The following is a 21,773-nucleotide window of genomic DNA, read 5'->3' on the forward strand; positions in this document are numbered from 1 at the left end:
TCACTCTTCAAGAACAAGACACGCGTGGTCATCTCGGAAAAGTGCTGGATTGTAAGAAAAACACAATTCTATTTCTACTTAACGTGCCTTTACTTGGTGTCTTGCACATATATTCACACACAAACGTTCTTGCCTGGAACTCTTTATTCCAGAATAATGTTTCCGTGAAGCTCTGTGGTGCATGATAGAAATCTAGACTTACGGTTCAGGAAAGACATTTTCCTTCATGTATTTATGGTTGAAACCAGTGGGAAGGATCGAGACTCAACTGTCACAACCAGAGAACTTGGGCACTGAGCCAGGACCGAGAATGCAAGAGGCTACCAGCCCCGCACTCAGTGGGGACAAAAAGAGCAGATCATACCTTGGAAGTGTGTTTCTGGCATTAGCATATAAAGTTCCAGCAGGTTCTTTCCCCTGTGAAATGTGGTGCTTGCCCAGCACCAGCTCTGGGCCTGCACGCCAGCTGTGGATGTGCTGTGTCTGCCTGCGCCCACACTCAGCCCCCGCCCTCCCAAACCCATGTACATTTTGCCTTCAGTTAAGCCCTGCCCTCAGGCACACATAAAAGAAACCACTTCATTTGCGGAAACCAAGGCTGAGTTCCCAGAGTTTGTAGGACAAGACCCTCGCAGCCCTAAAGAGAAGAAAATGGACCAAAGGCAAATCACGAATAGAACTCTGGGAGTAAAGAGAAAAGGGTCTCCAAGTTGGAGGGAGGGATGTGGCTTCTCCAGGTCCTGGCCCCAAGGACTTCTCTGGAAGCAGCACCAGTTCTGAAGGGCAGCAGAAGAGCAGCCGTTCTCAGTCAGGGTCTGAGTCAGGGTCCGAGGAGAGCTGTGCCTCCATGGTCTCGCACATGGCGTCCTGCAGGGATGTGAGCTGACCCCGGGGACTCATCCCCATGGGCTGGATGACTCTGTGCCTGCGGGGAAAAGGCGTGCTAGGGACGGGGAGGGGCCTGGCGGGTGGGGCAGGGGTCCTGCTCACCCCTGGCTGCGACCTTCTGTTCCACCAAGCTGCTCCTGTTTACTGGGGAAGCCTGGGTGGGAACTGTTTCAGTCAGGCCTAAATCCTAACCGCTACTGAAGCTCTGAGACCTTAGGCAGTGTCTTAATTTCTCTGGACCTCAGTTTTCATCAACTGTAAAAATAGACATAATACTGATCTCAGTCCTAACCCCTGGCTAGAGAATTTCCTCCAAAACAGGTGATTTCAAACATGAGTAACGCAGCCCTGCCAGAACCTAAACCCCACTCTGGTCCCACTTCCTGCGGCTCGCAAGACAGGACGTGGGCCTTCCTCCTTCGTCCCAGCGCTGGGCCCCCGCTGCCAGGCCACGTACCTGGAGAGCCTGTCAAACATGGTCACCAGCTTCATGGCCTCGTGTTCCTTCTGTTCCTCCGTCATGCCCTCTGTGGGGTCGGGTGGCTTCTCCTCTACCCTCCCCGTCACGGGGTTTATGCTGTTTCACAAGAGAGGCCGCAAGGGAACGCATTAGAGATTTTCCAGGACAACAGAGCGCTGTGTGGGGTGGGAGAAGTTCCTTATCTTCCTGCTTGGGCTTGTAATGGCAGGAAACCCATTTTCCTGGGTGCGGGGAAGGCGAGGCGCCTGCAGAAGAGCCCTCCCTCCTGGAGCAGCAGGTAACCAGCTCCTGCCAGCTGGACCACCTGGTCCCCCGCGCCGCTCGGCCCCCTTCAGCCCGTGTTCGCAACAAAACACCCTGATGTCAGAATACGTGTCACTTGGGAACAGCAGCCTGATTCTGTAAGGTCTCACCTGCTGGTCACCTGTCCTGCCCACCCTACGGGCCCCGATGGCTGTGGGAATAGGAATGGCGGCCGAGCGAGGGCAGCCCGAGGATGCGGGGGGCACACACCTGGCCTTGGCTTCCTTGTACTCGTCTGTGTCCGTGTCCTCGTCCTCCGAGTACTGGCCCTCAGGCCGGCCCCCTGCCATGAGGCCCCTAGCCGCCAGGAGGCCGGCAGCATTCCCGTAGCCTGTGTACTTGATGAATCGGGGCACTGAAGGGCAGGGCAGAGGTCAGCGTGCAAACGTGGCTGGGGGGGGCTGGGGAGGGGCGGGCGAGGGGCCGCCCCCCGACTCACCGCTCTCAGAGCACAAGACAAACAGGAACTCGGCGGCCACCCTCTTCACGTCGGTGTCCAGGTGCGTCATGAGGCGAACCAGCTTGTTCCGCAACAGCTCCCCCACCTCGGGCCGGGTCCTCACGTCCCGCAGCGGGGGCAGCACCTGGGGAGGTAGTCGTCCCTGAGCCCGGGCCTGGAACCACCAGGGTCTCTGACCAGGGCCTGGCTGCGGCCCCTCCGCCCCGTACCTGGGCCTTCAGGAACTTCCTGGCGGGGCGGTGCACGCGGGCACACTCCGTCAGCACGCTCAGCGCGGGGGCCACGCTCTCCTTCAGCCTGTGCGTCTGCAGAGGAGCCTCCGTCACTGGGCTGTGCCCATCTGACTCGAGGCCAGGGGAGCTGGGCACGTGCGCCACACGGTCCTGGCAGGAGGCATTCGGGGCGAGGCCCGGCCACAGGGGCCCCAGCTGAGGGGCTAAGGGAGGGCAGTGGGTGTCTGTGTGAGCTTCGAAAAGCACAGGCGTGGACCCCAACTCGGGGCCATTCGCATGCCCTGCAACTTGAGGCCAATCACTCAACTGCTTTGAGCCTAACTTCCCTCCCTTTACACCAGAATGGTGGGGAAAACAGAGTGTTTCAAGCTGTTAGCAGACCAGCAGCACACAAGCCAGCTCCCAGCGCACGCAGGCAGCGTGGATTCCCCGGGGCTCTACTGAATCCTAGTCTGCCACACTCTTTAGCCCACATGGTACGTCTGCAAACTCCAGAGGGGCGGGTTAGAGCGCTGGCTGCTCAGTGCCCTGTGGTGCAGCCGCAGGAGTCAGGCAGCCTCTGGCTGGAAGGTCCCGCGGGTCCCCTTAGGGACGCCAAGGCACAGCGGATGTGCGTGACCAAGGGCTGCTCGCGCTCAGGGGCACTTCGAGTCTAGGGTCACAAGCAGGGACTACGGGTGGGCGGGCTTCTCAGGACCACTCGAAGACCCACAAAGAGATCTGAAAAATGAGTACTTGGCTAGACTCTGGAAACTCGTTTCCAGGTACTTCTCAGGGAGGAGGCTCAGGCCTCCTGTGCGGCCGCACCACGGAGGAGCTGTAGCGTCCCCCGCCTCACACTGGGGAGCTGCTCTCCACTTCCCGCGTGGACTACGAAAACCAGCGACCCCAGCTGCTCGGGAAGGCCTGGACCACAGCCACCGCAGGTCCCCCTGCCCACCTGGTGCAGACGCTTCTCCAGGAAGCTCAGCAGAACGCCAATCACATCCATGTTCACTCCCAGGAACTCCAAAGAGCCTTCGTGGGGTTCCAGGGTGAGAAGAACGTCCAGACATTTGAGGGGCAAGTTCCCCAGGAGGTTCACTGTGTGCCTGGAGACAGATGAAAGGGGCACTTGGTAAATCCAATCCCCTAGCACAGGTACAACCCTTGCCACCGCCTGCTGGCGCCAGGATGATACGAACCAGCGTCAGGGGCCTCAGCAACAGCACCAGGTACCAGAGCTGAGGGGGGCACTCCCTGCAAACGCCCAACCTACCACACATCTGGGTCGAAGCAACGTAGTCAAGAATCAGAACCTGCCTACGCACAGGTCAGCAAGAATGGAAGCGAATAAGCACGCTGCCTTACAGATGCCATGCCGTCCGTGACGCTACCCAAAGCCCACTGGCACGTTCCTGTCCCCGGACTCACAGCTCTTCTCCTAGCCGTGTACCGTAAGTGCTGGAGCTCCCCGGAAACACGCTGACGTCCGTCTCACCCAGATGAAAGAAGACTCTCTAGAGCTAGGAACCACCAGGTAGACCTGCGAGCAGAACGCCCCCCACACCACAGGCACCACCCTCACCCGTGGAACTCCTCTGTGCGGTCTCCAGCAGCAGCAACCATCACGCAGTGCCGCAGAAGGGTCCCCAGGTGCCGGTAAAGGGCAGTGTCTTCCTGACCAAAGAGAAAGGGATTCCTGTGAGAGCGAGCCCCACTCGCCCCCACCGCTGCCAGCTGAGATTCTCCCGTCTGGCCCACTGCAAGACCACGTGCACTAACTACACGCCTCCTCTACTGCACCCCTGGGTGCCTGTCCTCTCCCACGCGCCCTTACGAGCACTCCCCTGACTAAGAACGTTGACGGATCCCCTGGAGCTGCTCTGCGCTTTAGGCCGATGCTCTCAGACGCATGGTGATGAATCTCTCACAGCCTCCCCGCACCAAACAGCCCTCCTGCCAAGCTGCAAGAGCCAGTTATTCTCTCCAACTCCCTGAGGAAACTTCCTTGACTGCCCTGTCCCGGATGGGCATCTCCCTGCCTTCTCTTGACAGGCTAAGAGATCCTCCTGGTCTGACGTGGAGAAATTTGAAGGGACCTGGCAAAGCAGCACGTCCAAGAAACCTCCAAGCTATTGTACCCCGCCCACAGGCTGCATCAGTCCTCACCTCATCCACTTCCTTCTTGATGGAGTCGAAGGTGATGTTGAAGAGCACTTTGAGGATCTCCATGGCGCGCTCAGTCTCCTGGGGAGGCAGGAGCTCAGGGGGCCTCTCTCCAGGGGTCATTCCCAGCGTCAGCTCCAGCGCTTCGGTCAGCAGGTGCACTCCCTGCAGCTCCTGAAACAGCTGCTGGCGCACGTCGGCGCGAAGTGCCGTTAGCAAGAAGAGGAGGCGCAAGTCGAAGAACTGCACGTCGTGCGGGAAGCTGCGCTGGCGGTACAGTCGCACTCGCTCTGCGAGCCTCACCACGAGCCCCGCCTCTGCCGCCAGCACCTGTGCCACGGGGCTGCTTAACACGAGGTTGCACAGGCATTTAAGGGACTCAAGCACAACATCCATGTCCAGGGGTTCGGGGACCGAGCCCGGGGAGGCGGAGATGCCAGCGTAGCAGGCCAGTGCCTGCAGGCTCCGGCGGCTGGTGAACGAGTCCAGGCAGCTGCGGTCCCTAGACAGGATGCGGACGCTCTGCAGCCAGATGGTGCGGCGGGAAGGTGGCAGGCCCGGCTCCAGGGCCGAAACCAGCAGCTCCGCCAGTCTCTGCGGGCAGGGAGAAGAGCGGTTCCACCAGGCTCCTACCTGGGCCGCCCGTCCCTGCGCCTCTACCCTGCGGTGAGCACCCACCTTCCTGTCCTCCTGTTGGGCATCATCAAACGTGAAGCTCTGGCAGTTCTGCAAAGAGACCCAGAGGCTCGGAAGGCGCAGGCCCACCGCGGCAGAACCCGGGCTCCGTGGATAGGGACCTGAGGCCGCAGGCACCGCTCGGAACAGATGGCGCCCCAGCCCCACACCCCAGCCCCCCAGCAGCTCCTCAGAGACTCGGCGCTCCTCCCCGCCGCGCTCCCTTCCACCCTCAGCCCCTCGCCACGCTCGCCACTCACGCCCCCGCCGCCGGCCACGCGTGCGGACCCCACCCGGCCCCACCTCCTCCCTGCACGTCCCGCGTCCACAACTCCCGCTCACCTCCTGGTTGTATGCGCGCAGAGCCTCCATAACTACGTCCTCCTCCCCCGTCTCCACGGCATCCGCAACCGCCCGGGGCTCCATGGCGGCCCCGGGACCCGGCGCCGGGAAAGCGGGAGGCACCTCGCTTCTCGGTTCCGGGCCCGCGTCTGCCCGCCCCGCCCAGGCTCGGCGCACGGGGGTGGCCGCGACCGCGCTTGCGCGGCACCGCGGGGCGGGGCCTGGGAGGCGCGCGGGGGAGGCCGGGACCGGCTGTGAGCGCCGTAGTCTGGGCTGCGCGCGCCTTAAAGTGGCGAGCCCTGGAACAGCCCCCTAGGACTCGAAGGCTTTGCCGCCAAGTGAGCTTGGGTTTCAAGATCCGACTCGGTGATCGTCCGACCTCTGGGCCCGAATCGCCCCTGAACCGAGCGGTGAGCTTCGCTTCTTGGGCCGGAATTCCCTGTAGGAGAGAACCTCAGCCCCCCACCACTCCATCACACGAACACCAGCACACCTCTTGATGCACAGAACGCATGAGATGTCCAGGAGAAAGACGAGGTGGAAAGGATTTTGCAACCCCGGGACCACTTGGTTTCTAAACAGGCGTTTGAGTGCCTACTGCATGCGAGGAGCCGGGATGCGGGTGAACAGGACCCAAAGGTCCCTGCCTTCGTGCAGCTTATGTGCCAGAGGTGAAGACCAAGAAAAACGGGCAAACGAGACGACTTTAGGCATAGTGCTGTGATCGAATAAGAAAAGGGGCTTGATGGACTGCAGGGAGACCTGAAGAAGTGCCATTTTTGCTGAGACCGGTTGGTAAGAAGTGAACCAGGAAAGGATCTGAAAGAAGGTCATGGAAGGCAGAAGGAGTGGCCAGTGCAAAGGTGGGAATGGCCGTGGTGGGAGATAGAAACGTCATTGTTGTGGCTGAGAGAAGGGGAGAGTGGGGAGGGGAGGTCAGGATGAAGGCAAAGCCTGGTCATGTGCGGTGACTTCCTTGCTGTTTAAGCAGGCACACCTGCTGGTCTGGCCTGGACTCAGTTTACTACTTGAAAAGCAGAGATGATAAAAGTTTCCATTTCAGTGGATCGTCAGGAGAACTAAATGACACACAGCAAATGCTCCATTACGTTGGGTGCTAACTTACAGTCCATCCACTGGGCAAGAAGGCTTTGTTGAGCATCTACTTTGTGTCAGGCCCCTCGTCAGTGCCCGGGTGCAAAGTCAAGAAGCACTGGCTCCTACCGTCCCCACTCCCCTTACGCTCCCACTCCTCTTCCTGGTTTCTTGTTCTCTTCGGAGTGCTTCACCCCTGCGACTTCTGCACTGCTCGCTCGTTCCAGGCACTTTCTAGGCACTGATCGCCACTTTGTCCCGCCGGCAGTAACTGGAGCCGGCCTTCGCACCGAGTCTGCTTCTTAGCTGCACCGCAGCCGGGGCGGGCCGGGTCGGGCCTCAGGACCCGGGCAGGGTCGCGGCGAGGAGCTTCTCTCGCCTGGGAAAGGGCCCGTGAGCTCTTCACAGTTAGGACCTGAAATCGCCTTATGCGGGAGTGGCTGCGGGAGTGTTTGTCGGCACCCTAATTGCCACTAAAGACACTAACCGCCCAGGGGTCTCAAGAGCAAAGGGCTCGCCCCACCCCCAAGCCAAGCTGTGAAAGAAACGTCACGCCCTTTCCTTCCCACTGCCGCACGCCCGCGGCCTGGACGTCGGCCGGAAGTCGGAGGGCCTGAGGCGGAAGGGGCGGGACCGGAAGCCACTTCCGGCGAGTGTGCCACGTCAGAGGAGGTTGTGGCCGAGCCGGCAACGGACCGCCGGTTCGGAGCTGGACGGGATGGCGGACTGGGCTCGGGGTGAGCGCGGGAGAGCCGAGGCGGATGGCGGCGGGGCCCGCCGGAACCGACGCCGCTGCCCGCAGGAGCCGCCTTTGCCTGCCCCCGCCCCGCTGGGTGGCCTCGTCGGGGAGACCCTGCGGGCGGGCGGAGACAGGGCGGGGCGGCGGAGGAGTCCCTGGGGCCCTGTGGGCGCTGCTGCCCAGCTGCTCCGTGAAGCTGCGGGGTCCGGAGGCCCGCAGTCCCCACCCCTGCGAGATGGTTCTGTCCGGGACCTCGGCCGGGCCGCCTGGTCGACGGGTCCCGGAGGCTAGCCCCCTCGGAGTGGGGGCTGCGCGTGATGAGAGGGCCCGAGCAGGCCGCGTAGGGACTCGGGCTCGGGGTGCCCTACTTGCCCCCTGGGAGCCCCTCTTCTCATCTGCCAAGTGGAATGCTGATGCTTGTTTCGCTGGGCTGTTGTGACCTTTAAGGAATGAATGGATACAAGGGGTTGGTAGGACACCAACGCCTCTAATTTTGGGGTCTGTACACATTCGTGGTTCTTAGGGCTGTGCGCGTATCAGATAAGTCTCATTGAGGCATCTGGGCCAAGGCAAACGTGCACTCTGAACTTCGGGGGAGGCAGTTGTCACCCACCTGATAGGATGGTAATTTTAGATCACCAGGCCCAGCCCCTGTCGTGGGCCAGGTCTCAGCAAACACCATGCTCTGGGTGTCATACAAGGCCCTGTGTGGGGTGCAGAAGTGAGCAGACCTAGGCCCTGCTCTTGGGATCAGTCTCAAGCTTTGTTACTAAGGCTTTCCTAAGGCTTTACCAGAGTTCACTGGTTTTCTCTGAGAACAGGTTCTGTGTATGTTGCTGGTGGCATCCATGGAGGGATGGTGCGGGTTCTGTCACGGAATGTCAGAAAGTGCTGGTTGGACTGAGCCCTTTGGAGGTGCCCACGCGTCCCAGCCCGGATGCGCACGCAGGACTTGTGCTCACGCACACTTGTTTCTACAGCCTGTCTTGTGTGCGGAGTCCACGTGCTGGATATTGGGTTAGGGTGGGACCTGCTCAACAGACTCAGGAGGGCCCAGTACCTCCGGACACCCGACTGGGCCAGATGGGATTGGAGCGCGAGCCCTGAGGCCACAAAGGGCTGAGGTGCAGGCGTCCAGGGGATGCTCACCTCTGTCTTTTCTTGCAGCTCAGAGCCCCGGCGCTGTGGAGGAGGTTCTAGACCGGGATAACAAGCGGATGGCTGACAGCTTGGCCTCCAAGGTCACCAGGCTCAAATCGGTCAGTGGTGGTCCTCTCCTTTTGCCTGCACCTAGCGTCCTGGAGGGGGTGTCAGAGGGAGGGTGAAGACCTGGAAGGGTTTCAGGTAGTTCCGTCGTCCTTGTCCCGTCTGTGGCACACTCACCTGTGTGAGGCCCAGGTGGCATTTGGATCTCCTGATCTCTGCTGGTCTTGCTGGGGGTCAGATGCTGTACACTGTGTTTGCCCTGGCCTGACCCTGCCTCTTCTGTGTTCTGACCAGCTGGCTCTGGACATTGATAGGGACGTGGAAGACCAGAACCAGTACCTGGACGGCATGGTAAGGGTCTGTGGTTTGCGAGTGTCACGGTCGCCTCTGCTTCCCACCACCTGCGGTGCGGGCCCCCACCTGTGTGTGTGTTGTGCAGTCGCCGCCCCTGTGAGATGATGATGGGATTCCTTCCTCAGGACACGGACTTCACGAGTGTGACGGGCCTCCTCACGGGGAGCGTGAAGCGCTTTTCCACAATGGCGCGGTCTGGGCGAGACAACCGGAAGCTTCTGTGTGGTATGGCCGTGGGCCTGATTGTGGTCTTCTTCATCCTCTCCTACCTGCTGTCGAGGGCAAGGACGTGAGCCAGTGGGAGCTGGCTTCTGCCGGTGCCTCGGGCAAGCACGGTCCGCCTCTGCCTGGCGTCCTGGGCCAGAGGACTTAACGACAGAATACTCCTTTGAAACGATGATTGTGGCTTAGGAATCTTGTTCCTGTGTGGCTGGGAGCCTCTGACCCAGTGAGCTTGTGTTAGCTGGTCCCGTGTGTGCAAGGGGCCCATCTTCATGGGGTAGCCAAGGCCCACTTCTTCTGCCACCTTGGGTGCTAGAAGCCCCAGCAGAGTCAGGTCCAAGCAGAGCAGCTGGGAATCCTGGACACGGCCACCTGTGAGCAGCAGCTCTTACCCGGCCCTCGAGTTTCTGAACATGTCAAGGCTCTCCTACGCTGTTCTTGTCTGGATAAGGCCACGTCTGGTATTTGAGCTGCCTGGAGCTGACACAGGAAGGGGGTGTGGCGGTGAACCTCAGATCATCGCTGTCACCTTCAACCGAGTGTTCTCAACCCAGAGATGGCAGTTGCTCCTGCCCAGAGCTGCTGGGCATCCGCGGACCAGTGAGAGTCAAGGGTCCTGCCGAGAGGCCTCTTCCTGCCTTCCAGTCCCACAGCTGAAGCCCGACCCTCAGGGAAGGGCAGGGGTTGTGGATGGAGGAGGGAACTGCAGCCTTCGCTGAAAGCATGGGGCTCGCATTCTGGTGATCTCCCAGCCATGTATCCAGGTGCAGAAAGTGATATTTTCTCACGATTCAAGATCTATCCAGCACCAGAGATCTATTTGCAGGAGACCAGATCTCTAGAAACAAGTCCATCTGGCATTTCAGAGTCAGGCAGGGTGTGAGGAGGGACTTTTGTGGGTATAGACAGGAGGCTTCCAAGTAAGGACTCTTCATAGGATCTGTAGGTCAGTTTCTGAGGGTCAGCGGGCAGTTTCCACCAAGCCCGGCCCTTCCACTGCGGTGTCTGCCCACCTCTCCCTGGGCCCTCAGCGCCCACTTGGTCAGTCCCCTGCTCACTCGAACCTCGAACTGAACCACAGGCCCAGCCAGACCAGTGGCTTTTTACCCCACTGAGACCCCAGTATCCTTGTCATCACAAAAAACACTTGTAAGAAACGAATCATCGGCCGTGTGTCCTTCCCTGCCCTTGTTCCGACCTTCTGGTTTCCTGGTCGGCCCCGCTCACTCCCTGAGGACCGTTGGCCCCCTGTCCCCCCTCCCCGCACGCTCCTGCCACGTGTGGTCACGCACGGCAGCCACAGCCCGGGGCCGATCGGCTCCTGCCGCCCCACGTCGCTGGTCGCGGGCCCTGGGCGCCTCGCCTCTGGTACTGTGGCTCCGGCTCCTCGTCCCCTTGCTCTCCACCCAGCAGGCCCGGCTGCTCCTCGCACGCTTGCCCGGGTGCCCTCTCCCTGCCGCTGTGCCTGTGACCTGAGCGCGCTGTCTCCCCCCCCGTGTGTGCTCGTGTCTCCCCCGGTGAGACTGCCTTACTTGTCTCCGAGTCTCTGGGGCTTGGCTGTTTCCCTCTTCTCCTGGACGTTCCTTCACGGGCCTCTGTGGTCTTGCCTTGACGCCCCCCGTCCTGTGTACTGCGGCTTTGGCTTCGCCTGCTCATCTCACATGGAACCTTGTCACGGGGACTTGTCCTCTGGTCACCGAGCTCAATAGCTGCTGCCTGTGCAGCGTCTCCATCTGGTCGCCGCAGGCCCTGCAGATACACCCAGGCCTGAGCTCCGTGGCCCCCACCTTTTCTGGGCCTGCTAACCTTGCTTCCTGAGAACGTGGCTCGGCCATGGCAACCATCCCCCCCCAGGTGCTTTTATGTGGCGTGCCCCCTCGTCTTGCCAAGGCAGACCAGGAATTCAGAGTTTGCATTCAGGGTGGCACACCGCTTGCTGTGTTCTCTCCTCAGGTCTCTGTCTGTGCCTCCCCGCTTCTCAACCTCCACGGCTCTTTGCAGCCCTTCCAGCTATGTGGGGGTCTGGGTTTTAGTTTCTTTCTGGTTTGCCTTCTTGCTTCTTACTCTCATCGTGTTAGATGAATTCCTGAAGGGAGCATGGCAGCCCTGCTGCCGCCGTGTCAGCAGGGTTTCCTGTGGGGCCTTCACGCTCCTGCTCAGCCCTGTACACTGAGCACCTAATCCTGTGGGTAAGTGGGGTTTGCCGATGTTGATCCCGGAGACCATAAAACAGAAGGACTTGGAGCCTCCCTCTGTGCCAGGTGAGGATGAACTGCCAGGCTCTATCCCATAATTCAAGGACAAGACATTTAGCAATAAAAATTTGGAATAAACAGCTTCGTGATGAAGTAAACACATAGCCTTTGGTGTTTTCATTTCCTTGGGGGCTTCAGATAGTTTTGTCTGGAACTGACTCTGGTTCATAAACTGGCCGTGGGCACCAATGGTCTCGACTCTGCTTCTTTCCTTCTCCTGGGTCCCTTCTCCCCTCCTCACTCATCCCCTCAGGCGGGCAGACATGAGCTTGCCACTTCCTGCCGCTGGACCTTCCTTTGTGCAAGTTTCTGTGACTCAGATGGGGAAGATGATAGCATTACCTCATCAGGATTAAAGGAATAAACGTGAGGTATTTAGAATAAGTAGCCTGACACGGTCACAGCTGAGTGAGGGTCAGCAGCTGTACTGTGCTTTGTACAGCTGCAGCCCGCAGTCCCACGGGGTGACAGGGCTGCCTGCCCAGGGCTAGGGTGAAGGTTAGACCTCATTCCTCAAGGCTGGCCTTGGACTCCAGGGCACCCTCTGGAAATGCGCCTCTTCATCCCAGCTCAGACACCCCCTTCCCTGCCCAGATCTTATGCTTCCCGTATTACCTTTGATGTTTAACAGATCACCTTCAAATGTAGTCACTTAAAGTTGCAGTAATAGTTTACGTCTCATGGTTACTGCTGGAACTTGAGACAGGCACAGCGGAGACAGTTGTCTCTGCTCTAGGATGTTAAGGCCTCCTTTCGGAGACGAGAGGCTGGCGCTGCCACCTGCAGAAGGCTCACACGCGTCTGTAGGTCGTCGCTGGTGTTAGCTGAGGGCCCAGCGGGCTTTACTGTGTCGCCGTGTGCTGAGCTTCCTTACAACGTGGTGGCTCGTGTGAAGGCGAGCAAAGAGAGGAGGGACATCCAGGAAGAAGCTGTTTTCTTTGTATGTTGCACGGCCTGGCTTCAGAAGTCACGTAGCATCACTTTATTCAGGACGGCCACAGGCTCTACTCTAGATTCCAGGGCAGGGACACAGACCCCATCTCAGCAGGGGAGAGTCAGTCACACAAGGAGAGGACCACATGGGAGGGGACGAATGCAGGGGTGACCGTCTTTGGAGGCTGCAACAAAACGCGGAGGGCAGCGCTCAAGGCAGAACCAGAAGGGCAGGCATAGCAGCGTCTGGTGCTCCTGAGCCCTCCTCTCTGCTCAGACCCCAGGCCCTGGAAGCTAAGGTGGGACCCGACATGGGCTGGCATGATCGCCTATGGGGGCCCCTTTCTGGAAAATATTAATCCTCCCTCAAGGCAAACCATTGCTAACGGAATCCGTGATTTATTGTATATCTGGGCACAGCAGGAAACACGTTTAGCAAATGGGAAAGCATAGAAAAAAATAGCTGGTCACAATTGTCCAAGCAAGCATGCTCTGCCCTGCAGGGCCAGGCCGGCTGCAGCCCAGCTGGTAGAGGAGCCGCCCAAAGCCCTCAGCTCAGGGAATCTGTTGTTGGGGGCACGTGATGTGCAGAGGCTTGGCGTGACGGGTGGGGCGGAGCCAGGGCTATTCCACGTCCACCACCAGGGGTGTCATGTAGTCAGAATGTTTGATGCCAAAGGTGACGATGGGGGCGCAGGGCTTGGTCACTGTCACCTGGGAGAGGAGAGGCTGTGAGGAGTCGGCACCCCTGCCCCCACCCCGCAGGCTCTGCCCTCACTGGGGCCGGGGCTGCTGTACCCACTAAGCCCCGGGTCACGGTGACCAGCAGGAGGTCCACACTGCCAGGCTTGGCCACAGAGCCTGGCATGTGGTGGCACTCAGCAGCACTCGCCGTCACCAGTGTCTGGGGAGCCCGCCGACTGGGCAAGGCCGGTGCGGAATGCGCAGTGTTCTGGTGCTGCCTGGCCCCCGCGACCCTTGCAGGCTTACAGGCCCGCCCCCGCCTGACCCCTGCAGCCGTGTCGTGTCACCCCGCCCGTCCCCACCCCACCCCTCCGGGCCGTGCTCTTGCCAGACCTTCTCAGGGCTGTGGGCTCCTGGTCCTGGCTTGAGGGTCTTGTCCCCCGGGGGCTCCACTCGGGCAGCCATGGTGTACTGTGGAGCCTTGAACTTAGTCACCTGGACATTGGTCTGGCGGTAGGCTGCGGGACCTGGGGTCTGGGAGGTGAAAGAGGCTCAGACAGGCTCGGCCTGCCAGGGCGTGCGACCCCAGAGGGCAGGGGCCGGCATCAGACAGTGGGTTTCAGGCCCCAAGTCACTGTGTGTCTGTGTGTCAGGGGACTCTTCTGTCTCCAAACGATGGCCACACCATGTGACAGTACCCCAGTGCTGTGGGGCCCTTCTCTATGTGGGATGTCACCTTCCCTTCAGCCTCGCCGTGGCAATGACACCCCAGTCTGTGCCAGCCCCAGACTTGTCCCTTCCATGAGTGTGAGAGAGGACTCTTCCCAGCTGGGGACTCAAGGACCTTGGGCTGGTGAGGTCAGCGGCGCTGTGATGCCGCCTTGCCAGTCTCCCCAGGCTCCCCAAGCCCCCGGGTACACAAGCACCTCAGGGCCTTTGCACTGGCTGTTTCTGCAGCCAGAACCCGCCTCCCCAAAATACGTCACAGCTTATTTTTCTCCTCGCCTCAGCTTCCTCCTGCATGCCATGCCACCCCATCTCAGACTGCCCCTCGCGCTTCAAGCAGCACCCCACACAGCCGTCCCTGTCCGCCTCTCCTCAGCACCATCAGTCTCCATGCTGAGGCTCGGCCTCTGCGTCCTCGTCCACTGTCTGCCCCTCCTCACCTCTGGGATGTAGGCCAGTGGCGGGGGGGACAGACGTGTGGCAGGCTCCGAGAGGATGGAGGAGCTGAGGGGCTTCGGGAGGATGGGGGTCAGGCTGGTGGGTCCTAGGTTCTGGGGGAAGGGGCCCGATGGGCCATCTCTCTAGGGGCTAAGCAGTGCTCTGCCCCAGCCGGGCGACCCTTGCCTTGTACAGGTCGTCGCTGAAGCTGCCCAGCTTGCTGCGGCCCTTGATGGAGAAGGCGGGCTGGGAGGCCTTGCCGACAGTGTGAGGCCCCATCACCACGGGCAGCATGTAGGCAGCGGGGCCTGTGGGGGGCACACGCACCGAGTCTCAGGCTGGACGGAATCCTGTGCCCAGAGTCTCCACCCCCATCAGGCCAGCCCCCCTCACCCGCCCTGCCCGGGATCCTCGACCCGGTCGGCCACGGGCCATTGGGGCTGCGGCGGACCTGGGGTGCTGTCCACTCGGAAGGTCTTGGTTCGGGCAGAAATGGAGTGGCTGGGCGCCAAGTCGAACACATGCTTGGTAGATTTCTCTGGAAAGTAGTCGCCTGGGGGTGGGGGGAGGAATGGTGTGGGTGCTGGGAGCAGACCATCCAACAGGTCCAAACAGATGCCCGGCCCTGCTCAGGCAGTTCTAGGAAGACCCCCGACGTTGCAGGCGTGGGGCCTCTGGGCCCCAGTGAGTGGCGACCGGGATTGCGCAGGGGTGTCCACGATGGAAACGCTGGCTGCAGGGGTTGGGGGAGGCAGGGGCTGCTTTGAGAAGGAGGGCAAGTCTGACTTGGGCCTGGTGCGGTGACTTCGGCCAAGGAAGGCCCAGGTCAGAGTAGGGCACTAGGGTCTCAGAGGCTGCACTGGGGTCACAGCTCCACCTCCAGGCCTGATGGTACCCCTTCATGAGGAGAAAGGTGGGTCAGGAGGGTGAGGACGGCTGCACCCCTCACACCCTGGCCCCGCCAGGCCTGCAGTGGCCACCAGGAGGGTTGGGCGGGGCTGCGGCAGGGCCAGAGTCCCTCACCAGGGCCGGGGGTCAGCGTGGTCTTAGTGCAGTAGCGCCCCAGGATGGAGTAGGCGGGGCCGAAGTCCTTGCCAGTCCTCAGTATCTTGGGGTTCACGCTGTAGCGGGGCCCCGGGGAGCAGTTCTCTGCCAGGAGCATGGGGGCCCCATGGAAGCTGTAGGCCGGTGCACGCAGCTTGTTGGGCGTGTGCTTCACAAAGCCTGTGGGGCAGGGGCTCTGAGCAGCTTGGAGCCAGACCCTGCCCTTCTCCCCCCGACCCCCCATTGACCCCAGAGGGGTTGATGGGCTGGGAGTCAGGGATGAGCCCTGGCCATCCCCGGGCCCACCCCAGACCTGGCTCCTGCCCCCGCACTGCCCCCTCCCAGGCTCCCAAGCGCTTACCTGTGGTGGGTGGAATCAGGTACTTGGGTCCAGGGCTGCTGTAGAGGGCCATGATGGGTCCCCGGGGGCGATGGGGCCTCCAGGTGCCCACCCATACCTCCTGCGCCATGACTGGCTCTGTCCATGGATGGGAGGGTGACCAGGTGCCAGGAGGCCTGGGCCCTCCACCCCCAGCACTGCCTTTGCCCCCACTGAGGGGCAGAACTGCAGGCCGCAGCCTCCTCAGTGGGGTCTCGAGCTGAGGCCCAGACTTAAGAGCAGCGGGAGATCCTGCCGCACCAACCCGCCGAGCGGAGGAGCATCAGAGCCTGTGGGCAAGCCCGTGAGAGCGTCTCCTTCAGCGCTCATGGACCACCCGCAACGGCTCTAAGGGGGTCTGCGCAGGTTCTTCCTGCTCAGAGGACCCTGGGCATGACTGGGCAAGGAGCAGCGGGCAAAGGTGGGCAGCTTCTTGGATGAGACTGTGCCGCGGGGTGGGGAGGGGTCCGCTCTGGAGGGGCCCTCACCTCCTTAGTCCAGGAGCGCTGCTCAGAGCAACCTACGGACCGAGCCTTCTCAGAGGCGATCCCGGCGCCCCGGCCTCGGTGCCAGGGAGTTCCAGCAAAGGAGCATGGAGAGGAAGGCCTCTCCCTCTCTCTCCTCTCCCCCTGGGGGCTTCGAGAATTGGGGAAGGGTCCGGGCCCCTGAGCTCTAGAATGTGGCTCTGTGGGGTGGTGGGTTCTAGATCACTGTCTGTGTGATGGAGACAATGGCCTCAGCCCGTGGGACCCACCCTCCCCACCGTGCCTGGCTCGGGACCCGGGACTTTGCTCCTCGTTGCAGGGTGCAGGCCAGAGGTGCAGAGGGCAGGAAGGGGACAGCCAGGTCCTGGGCTAGGACAGTGAGGCCATGGGGCCCAGAGCCAGAGTGGCCAAGGAGTAAGGTCCTTAGGGGCAGGGCTGAACCTCCTCAGTCCTGCCCCCGGGGGAAGGACTGAGCTGGCGAAACTGAGGCCCAAGAAGGTTCTGGCTGTCGGGGATCCTGGGATCCAGGGAGCAGTAGGGTCTGCCCTGGTTTGGGGTGGGGGCAGCAGTTGGCATCGGAAGCTGCTGCTCTCCTGAGGGACCTTTCCCCGACTCTGCTCTCCCTCCTGCGCCATGCTGGCTGTGCCCACCCGTCGGACCCTGAGTGTCCTCATTAGCATGTTCTTCTTGGGGCTCCGGCTGGGGCTCCGTCTCTTTCCTTGGGTGACTTCTCAATCCCCTGGACCCGTGTCATGTGTATATTGTGCACATTTATTGTCTCAAAATGATGACCTTCAGATGCAGAGCGCCCGCACCCAGCCCCTTCCCCCAGCCCTGGCCACTTCCTCTCTCTGGGGGCTCTTTGCCCCTCCCCGCTCTGAGCCCCTGCCCCCAACCTCTGCCTCCGCAGGCCTTCTTGTGTCCTGATGCCTCCCTGCATCCACATGTCTTGCCTACCTGTCTGTCTTGCTTTGTCCACCTGCCTACAAGGGCGTCTGCCTGGATTTCCGTTGGTGAGTCTGCCCTCTATGTGGGGTGACTTATACGTGTGTGCTCCGCTCACATGACCCTATGTGTGCGCCTGTAGTTGTGTGCCTGAGGGTGGGGAGAGACAGGAGCCAGAGCCTGAGCTGCAGGGGGCTTTATCGACTGGATGGCTTGAGGATAAATTCATGCATAGGGAAGTGGTAGGGGTGTCGTCGTCATGGTTGCTTGTGCGGCTGGTCCTACGGCTGCTTGGAGCCACATCTGGGGTCCACTAGGCATCGTCCTGACTGCCCAGCGCTTGCCCCTGGAAGGCAGACACGTGTGGGCCAAGAGGCCTGGGGTTCCCGTGCCCGGTGATCAGTAACTAGAGAGCCACAGCTCCATCAGGCAAGCAGGCCCAGGCCAGCCTCTGGGGGGATGGTGGGCTCTGGCACATTGCCGCCAGGCCCCTCCCAGCAGCTGGGGAAGCGGGGTGTGCGCGTGTGTGTTTGCATGTGTGTGTGTGTCAGGTGTGAGCGTGTGCGGATGCATGTATGTGCATGTAGGGGGCGGCTGAGGGCTGCTCTGCAGGCAGTGAGGTCTGGGATGCCCACGCCTGCTGGCTGAGGCAGGTCAGGGTGTCTGTGGGGTGCTGGGGTACGGGGTTGCTGCACTGGGTGGGTGATGAGGGGCTATGGCATTTGGTGGAGGGCCTGAGGGGTAGGACTGTGGGTGCTGCTAGGGCTGCAGGCCTTTAGGGAATGGGGTGCCCCCCTGGCCACGGTACCAGCAGCTTGACCAGCTCCGCCTTGTGCATGGGCTGCAGGCCATCTATGCAGGACTTGAGCTCGGTCACCGCTGCCTTGGCATCTGCCCTGACGTCGTGCTTGCCCAGGGGCCCCTCACAGCGCTCCTCTGCGGACCCCACCAGCAGCGTTTGCAGGAAGTCGATGAAGGACTCGTTGTGGTCCTCCCCCGTGGCCAGCCCTGCGTTGGGGTGAGATGAGGCTAGGCCAGGGCTCCACCCGCAGACCTCCCACCTCTAACCGCAGCCACCTCCAGACTTTCCCCATCAACGTCCACCTCACCTGCCCCAGATCTTCCTCCAAAGCACCCCCCCAGCTCCACCTGCCCGCAGAGCCCTCCCGTCACCCTAGCGTCAGCTGCCTCTTTCCGCCCTGGGTTCCCTAGCGTCACTGAGGAAGGAAAGCCAAGCCTCTGACTCAGTGGGAATTTCCCCTCCGTGTGAGGTTGGCTGACCTGGAGCTTGGATCGGGGTCAGGGTCAGCCTGGGCTGGGCTGGGTTGGTGACATTGCGCTTGGTGGTGACACAGGGGCTCGGAGAGAGGTTGAGCTGGGCTGGGGTTGGGGTAGGGATTCCCGGGGACTGGGGTCGCCGAGGGCACCAGGGTCATTGCCCACGTCTGTGTTCTGTGATGGAGGTGGGTTGGGGTGCCCGGGAAGGTGGGCACCAATCACTGCTGGGCCCAGTGCCTGGATTTCTAGCTTCCCATGTTCCCGCCCGTTTCCCCCCGACACCAGCCCCCTGAATGTGCTGGGAGCACCTGTCAGTGCGCAGACTCAGCACAGGTGCAGAGCAGGGTGAGTGCCAGTAGCACGAGGGCGCTGCTGCCCTTCGCGGCGGAAGCGGAGGTTCCCCAGGAGCTGCCGTGGCCTGCTTTATGCCTCCCAGGCACCTGTCCTGGGGGCGGGTCCGACCTGCGCATCAGGACCCGGCCAGTGAGAGCGCCGGTGGGGCAGCCGAGGGTGTGTCCTCTCCCCCTGCCCTGCAGTGGGTGCCAAGCAGCAAGGGGCCTGGGGTGCTGTGCGAGGGGTGCTTGGCAGACGTTTGGGGCGAGTGGACAGAGGCGAGGGGGCGACGTGAGCCTGGTCAGCAAGGAAGGGTGGTGTGCCTGGGGATGCTGAGGGCCTCTGGCCTCGCTTGGCTGTGGCTGAGAGGGCCCGGCTCTTGGGCAAGGCCCAGGCCTTTCTTTTGGGGTAGGAATCCCCCCTCCACTCAGCGTGCTTTGTGGGCCAGCGCTGGGCTCTGATCCCCGAGACAGTCTGGAGGTCTCCACTGGCGCAGGGGTGGGGGACTTCCTGGCGTCTGCAAATCTGGGTGGTAGGAGGTGGGCCCAGGGCCACAGGAGGCCCGAAGTGGGCAGCAGCCTCCAGGGGATGGAGGGTGGGCCCGAGAGTGACTGAGGGGCGAGGAGCTGGGCCGTCTCTGGGACCTGGTGGGATTACCCGGTCACTTGCAGGAAGTGAGGAGGGGCTGCGGTCTGACTCAGCTTCCTTCTGTGGTCATCCAGCCTGGGGAAGTCTAGGATCTGGGGGAGGCAGACCAGTGCTATGATGGAGGAAGGGGGCTGCAGCACCTGGGCCCATAACCAGACCGCCCCCAGAGCAGTGCTGCAGTCCGGGCCCTTGCGCCATGGGCCCTCTTCTCCTGTCCCATGCTGCCACCTGGTGGCCAATGGCATCCTGCAGGACAGGCCCACTCGCCACAGGGTCCCTGTGAGGATCCAGGGTTTCAGGCCCTGCCTGGCCCCCGGGGGCTCCTCACTCAGTACTGACATCTCCAGATCAACCTTGTCCGGATTGGTTACGCGGCCTCTGCTTGTCACCCTGCCCCTCACTTGCCCCCAGCTGTCCCCGGGTCCGTCACAGACCCCAGACCCTTGTCCTGTGTCCTCTGGGCACTCGGAGCTTCTCATCCACTTGGGTGTCTGTTTATAACAAATAGTCTGTAGTCCCGTTTGCTAGCATGAAATGAAATCCATGGATGATACAACCTACTTATACTCATAATTCCAAGAACATAGGAGAAATAACTTGTAATGAGGTCATCTGTAACAAAACAATGTGGCTTCATGGGTGAGACTGCTTCCGGCAAATTTGAGCCCCTCCCTGTCCCCAAAGGCCCAAGGGGTTCTGGTCAGTGGGACAGGCCTTGCTCTGATTGTGCTTTGATGGACCCACCATCTTCTTTAACTTAGTGGTCCTCTGGCTGCTTGCTGGGTCACCTGGAGAGTTGTTTAAAGGTGCTGTCCCTGGGCTGTGACATAGTCCAGACCCATGGAAGCAGGGTCCCGGGGGCAGGGCCTGGATATCTGCCCTTCTGAATCCCTCCGGCCCCAGTGGAGACCGTCTGCCCAGCATTTATTCCCCTTCCTCTGCATTTTTCTCCCAGTCTGCAGAGTGCTGTGTATTGGTTTGATATGATTTCAAATGCACTTTTTTATGACTTGAGTGAAGTTGTTTTAATCCACCTGCTTATGACAAAGACCAAAAACAGTTTTTTTGGGAAGAAAAGTTGTTTTGATTTAAGAATGAAGTGAGCTGTGTCAGGGTCACTCCCTAGCAACAGGACACTGGATGCCGGCTCCTGGTTGGTTAAGCCGAATCTCTCGAGAATCTCACCTCGACTAAATGTGGACTTTATTCCTGTTATCTCCCCTTGTGTGGGACAACAGTGTAATTAATCTGTCGTTTGTTTGGATTATGTTATTTCCTTATTGGCTTATTATAAAGAGACATTATCCTGTATGCTATTGGCTTGAGCAATTATTGTAACTCCCGCCGTGAACCTGTGTTGAACAAACTTTTGGCAAAGACAGTCTCAGTCTCTGAGCGTGATCTGCCGCCCCCTCCCGCAACAAAACAGCTGCCCCGACTGGAGGTGGGCTAGGTGCCCTCCTTTACTACATTTGGATTGCGGTTTTTCTTTTTCCCCAAACACCAGCCCCCTGGAATCACATGCTGGTGAACGTCGCTCCTGCAGCCCTTCGCAGGCATTGTCAGTCACGGAATCCCCAACAATCTCTCGCAGTTGCTGAGGATTTGAGCCTCTCAATCCTGTCTTGCTTGCTCTGCTCACTCCTCCGGGTACCATTCTTGGTGACTTTGCTATGCACATGCCTAACCCATCCCACACCTTGACCTTCGTTCCCCTGGCCTCCTCCCCTCCTGTGGTGTTGCCCTCCACCTGCTTCAGTCAGTCACTGTCAAGGTTATCCCCTGGTCTTTGCAATACCAATAACTGCACTCCCTGCTCAATTTCTATTTCAGGTGCCCCTGCCTCTGGCCATGTCCTGTCCCTCAGCTCGCTGCCTCTGGTGCCCAGCAGTTACTCAGGAACTGCTCTGGCCAACCGTCACAGTCCTGCACACATCCAGTCTAGCTGGCCTGGATCTACTGCACCACTGTTATGAACATTCCCTCGCTCACAGTCAAACCCCCTTCCCGTCCCACCCTCTCCCTCTCCACTTGCCCACTCAGCAGGGTGTGCTGACCTCATGTCAAGACCTCGCCTTGGGTGGGGCCTTAGTGCTGCCCATGACTTCTAGATTCCCAGGATGGGTGTCCTCCCATACTTTGAGATGGCTATTGTCACACTGCCCCTCCTGTCTTACCCTCTGGGCCTCAGCTCTTAATTTCACTGAGAAACTGAATAGGTCAGAAAAAAACTACACATAGTCTTATCACCAAATCTATCAACCTGCCTTCATTTCCAGGTTTGTGTTTCTTCCTGTTGCCAGAGAGGACCTGTCTTCACGCATACCAATGGCAACCCTCCTCTATTACTTCTCCCCACATGAAGGCTTTGTCATCTCTTTCTGCAGTATCATGTTTTTATCTCTACTGCATCATTCTCAGTGTAACAGGGAAGAGCCAATTTTGACTCCATGTTGGATCTGTTTCTTTGACGTTAACC

General features: G+C 60.4%; 3 protein-coding genes across 8 annotated transcripts; 1 reads left to right on the forward strand and 2 right to left on the reverse strand.

The window, feature by feature from the left end:
- Positions 1-66: 66 nt before the first annotated feature.
- RIC8A (RIC8 guanine nucleotide exchange factor A) lies at positions 67-6,162 on the reverse strand. 3 transcript variants are annotated; one of them, XM_082478385.1, is made up of 10 exons: positions 6,024-6,162; positions 5,192-5,239; positions 4,517-5,107; positions 3,933-4,024; positions 3,306-3,456; positions 2,342-2,437; positions 2,112-2,256; positions 1,883-2,027; positions 1,346-1,465; positions 67-925 (listed from the first exon to the last, which is right to left on the reverse strand). In XM_082478385.1, the coding sequence occupies exons 1-10, from the start codon at positions 6,042-6,044 to the stop codon at positions 805-807; spliced, it is 1,530 nt and encodes a 509-aa protein (XP_082334511.1). In that variant the 5' UTR covers positions 6,045-6,162; the 3' UTR covers positions 67-804. The 3 variants fall into 3 exon arrangements, with proteins under 3 accessions (XP_082334511.1, XP_082334510.1, XP_082334512.1); XM_082478384.1 differs by lacking the exon at positions 6,024-6,162 and adding an exon at positions 5,531-6,017; XM_082478386.1 differs by lacking the exons at positions 67-925; positions 6,024-6,162 and adding exons at positions 942-1,143; positions 5,531-6,017.
- A 93-nt stretch (positions 6,163-6,255) lies between these two features.
- BET1L (Bet1 golgi vesicular membrane trafficking protein like) lies at positions 6,256-11,499 on the forward strand. 3 transcript variants are annotated; one of them, XM_082478396.1, is made up of 4 exons: positions 6,256-6,393; positions 8,532-8,623; positions 8,865-8,921; positions 9,050-11,499. In XM_082478396.1, exons 1-4 carry the CDS (start codon positions 6,363-6,365, stop codon positions 9,215-9,217), a joined length of 348 nt encoding a protein of 115 aa, XP_082334522.1. In that variant the 5' UTR covers positions 6,256-6,362; the 3' UTR covers positions 9,218-11,499. The 3 variants fall into 3 exon arrangements, with proteins under 3 accessions (XP_082334522.1, XP_082334523.1, XP_082334524.1); XM_082478397.1 differs by lacking the exon at positions 6,256-6,393 and adding an exon at positions 7,193-7,362; XM_082478398.1 differs by lacking the exon at positions 6,256-6,393 and adding an exon at positions 7,381-7,830.
- Positions 11,500-12,958: 1,459 nt separating this feature from the next.
- Positions 12,959-17,492, reverse strand: CIMAP1A (ciliary microtubule associated protein 1A; the record flags this gene model as incomplete). Of its 2 annotated transcripts, XM_082477185.1 has the most annotated exons (6): positions 15,588-17,492; positions 15,206-15,406; positions 14,634-14,735; positions 14,369-14,490; positions 13,412-13,552; positions 12,959-13,048 (listed from the first exon to the last, which is right to left on the reverse strand). In XM_082477185.1, exons 1-6 carry the CDS (start codon positions 15,694-15,696, stop codon positions 12,959-12,961), a joined length of 765 nt encoding a protein of 254 aa, XP_082333311.1. In that variant the 5' UTR covers positions 15,697-17,492. The 2 variants fall into 2 exon arrangements, with proteins under 2 accessions (XP_082333311.1, XP_082333312.1); XM_082477186.1 differs by lacking the exon at positions 13,412-13,552.
- Positions 17,493-21,773: the final 4,281 nt, after the last annotated feature.

This window comes from Balaenoptera physalus, assembly GCF_965194825.1.
Source record: "Balaenoptera physalus genome assembly, chromosome: 10".
NCBI lineage: Eukaryota > Metazoa > Chordata > Mammalia > Artiodactyla > Balaenopteridae > Balaenoptera > Balaenoptera physalus.

What these genes read in the sequence shown, in the direction of transcription:
- RIC8A (XM_082478384.1), bottom strand. Translation starts at nt 5,614, where the DNA reads ATGGAGCCCCGGGCGGTTGCGGATGCCGTGGAGACGGGGGAGGAGGAC. An exon ending in CCCAACAGGAGGACAGGAAG is followed by an intron (nt 5,108 to 5,191) that starts GTGGGTGCTCAC and finishes CCCTGCCCGCAG; the next exon opens with AGACTGGCGGAGCTGCTGGT. An exon ending in TGTCTTGTGCTCTGAGAGCG is followed by an intron (nt 2,028 to 2,111) that starts GTGAGTCGGGGG and finishes CCTGCCCTTCAG; the next exon opens with TGCCCCGATTCATCAAGTAC.
- BET1L (XM_082478396.1), top strand. Translation starts at nt 6,363, where the DNA reads ATGGAAGGCAGAAGGAGTGGCCAGTGCAAAG. An exon ending in AAGGAGTGGCCAGTGCAAAG is followed by an intron (nt 6,394 to 8,531) that starts GTGGGAATGGCC and finishes CTTTTCTTGCAG; the next exon opens with CTCAGAGCCCCGGCGCTGTG. An exon ending in ACCAGTACCTGGACGGCATG is followed by an intron (nt 8,922 to 9,049) that starts GTAAGGGTCTGT and finishes TTCCTTCCTCAG; the next exon opens with GACACGGACTTCACGAGTGT.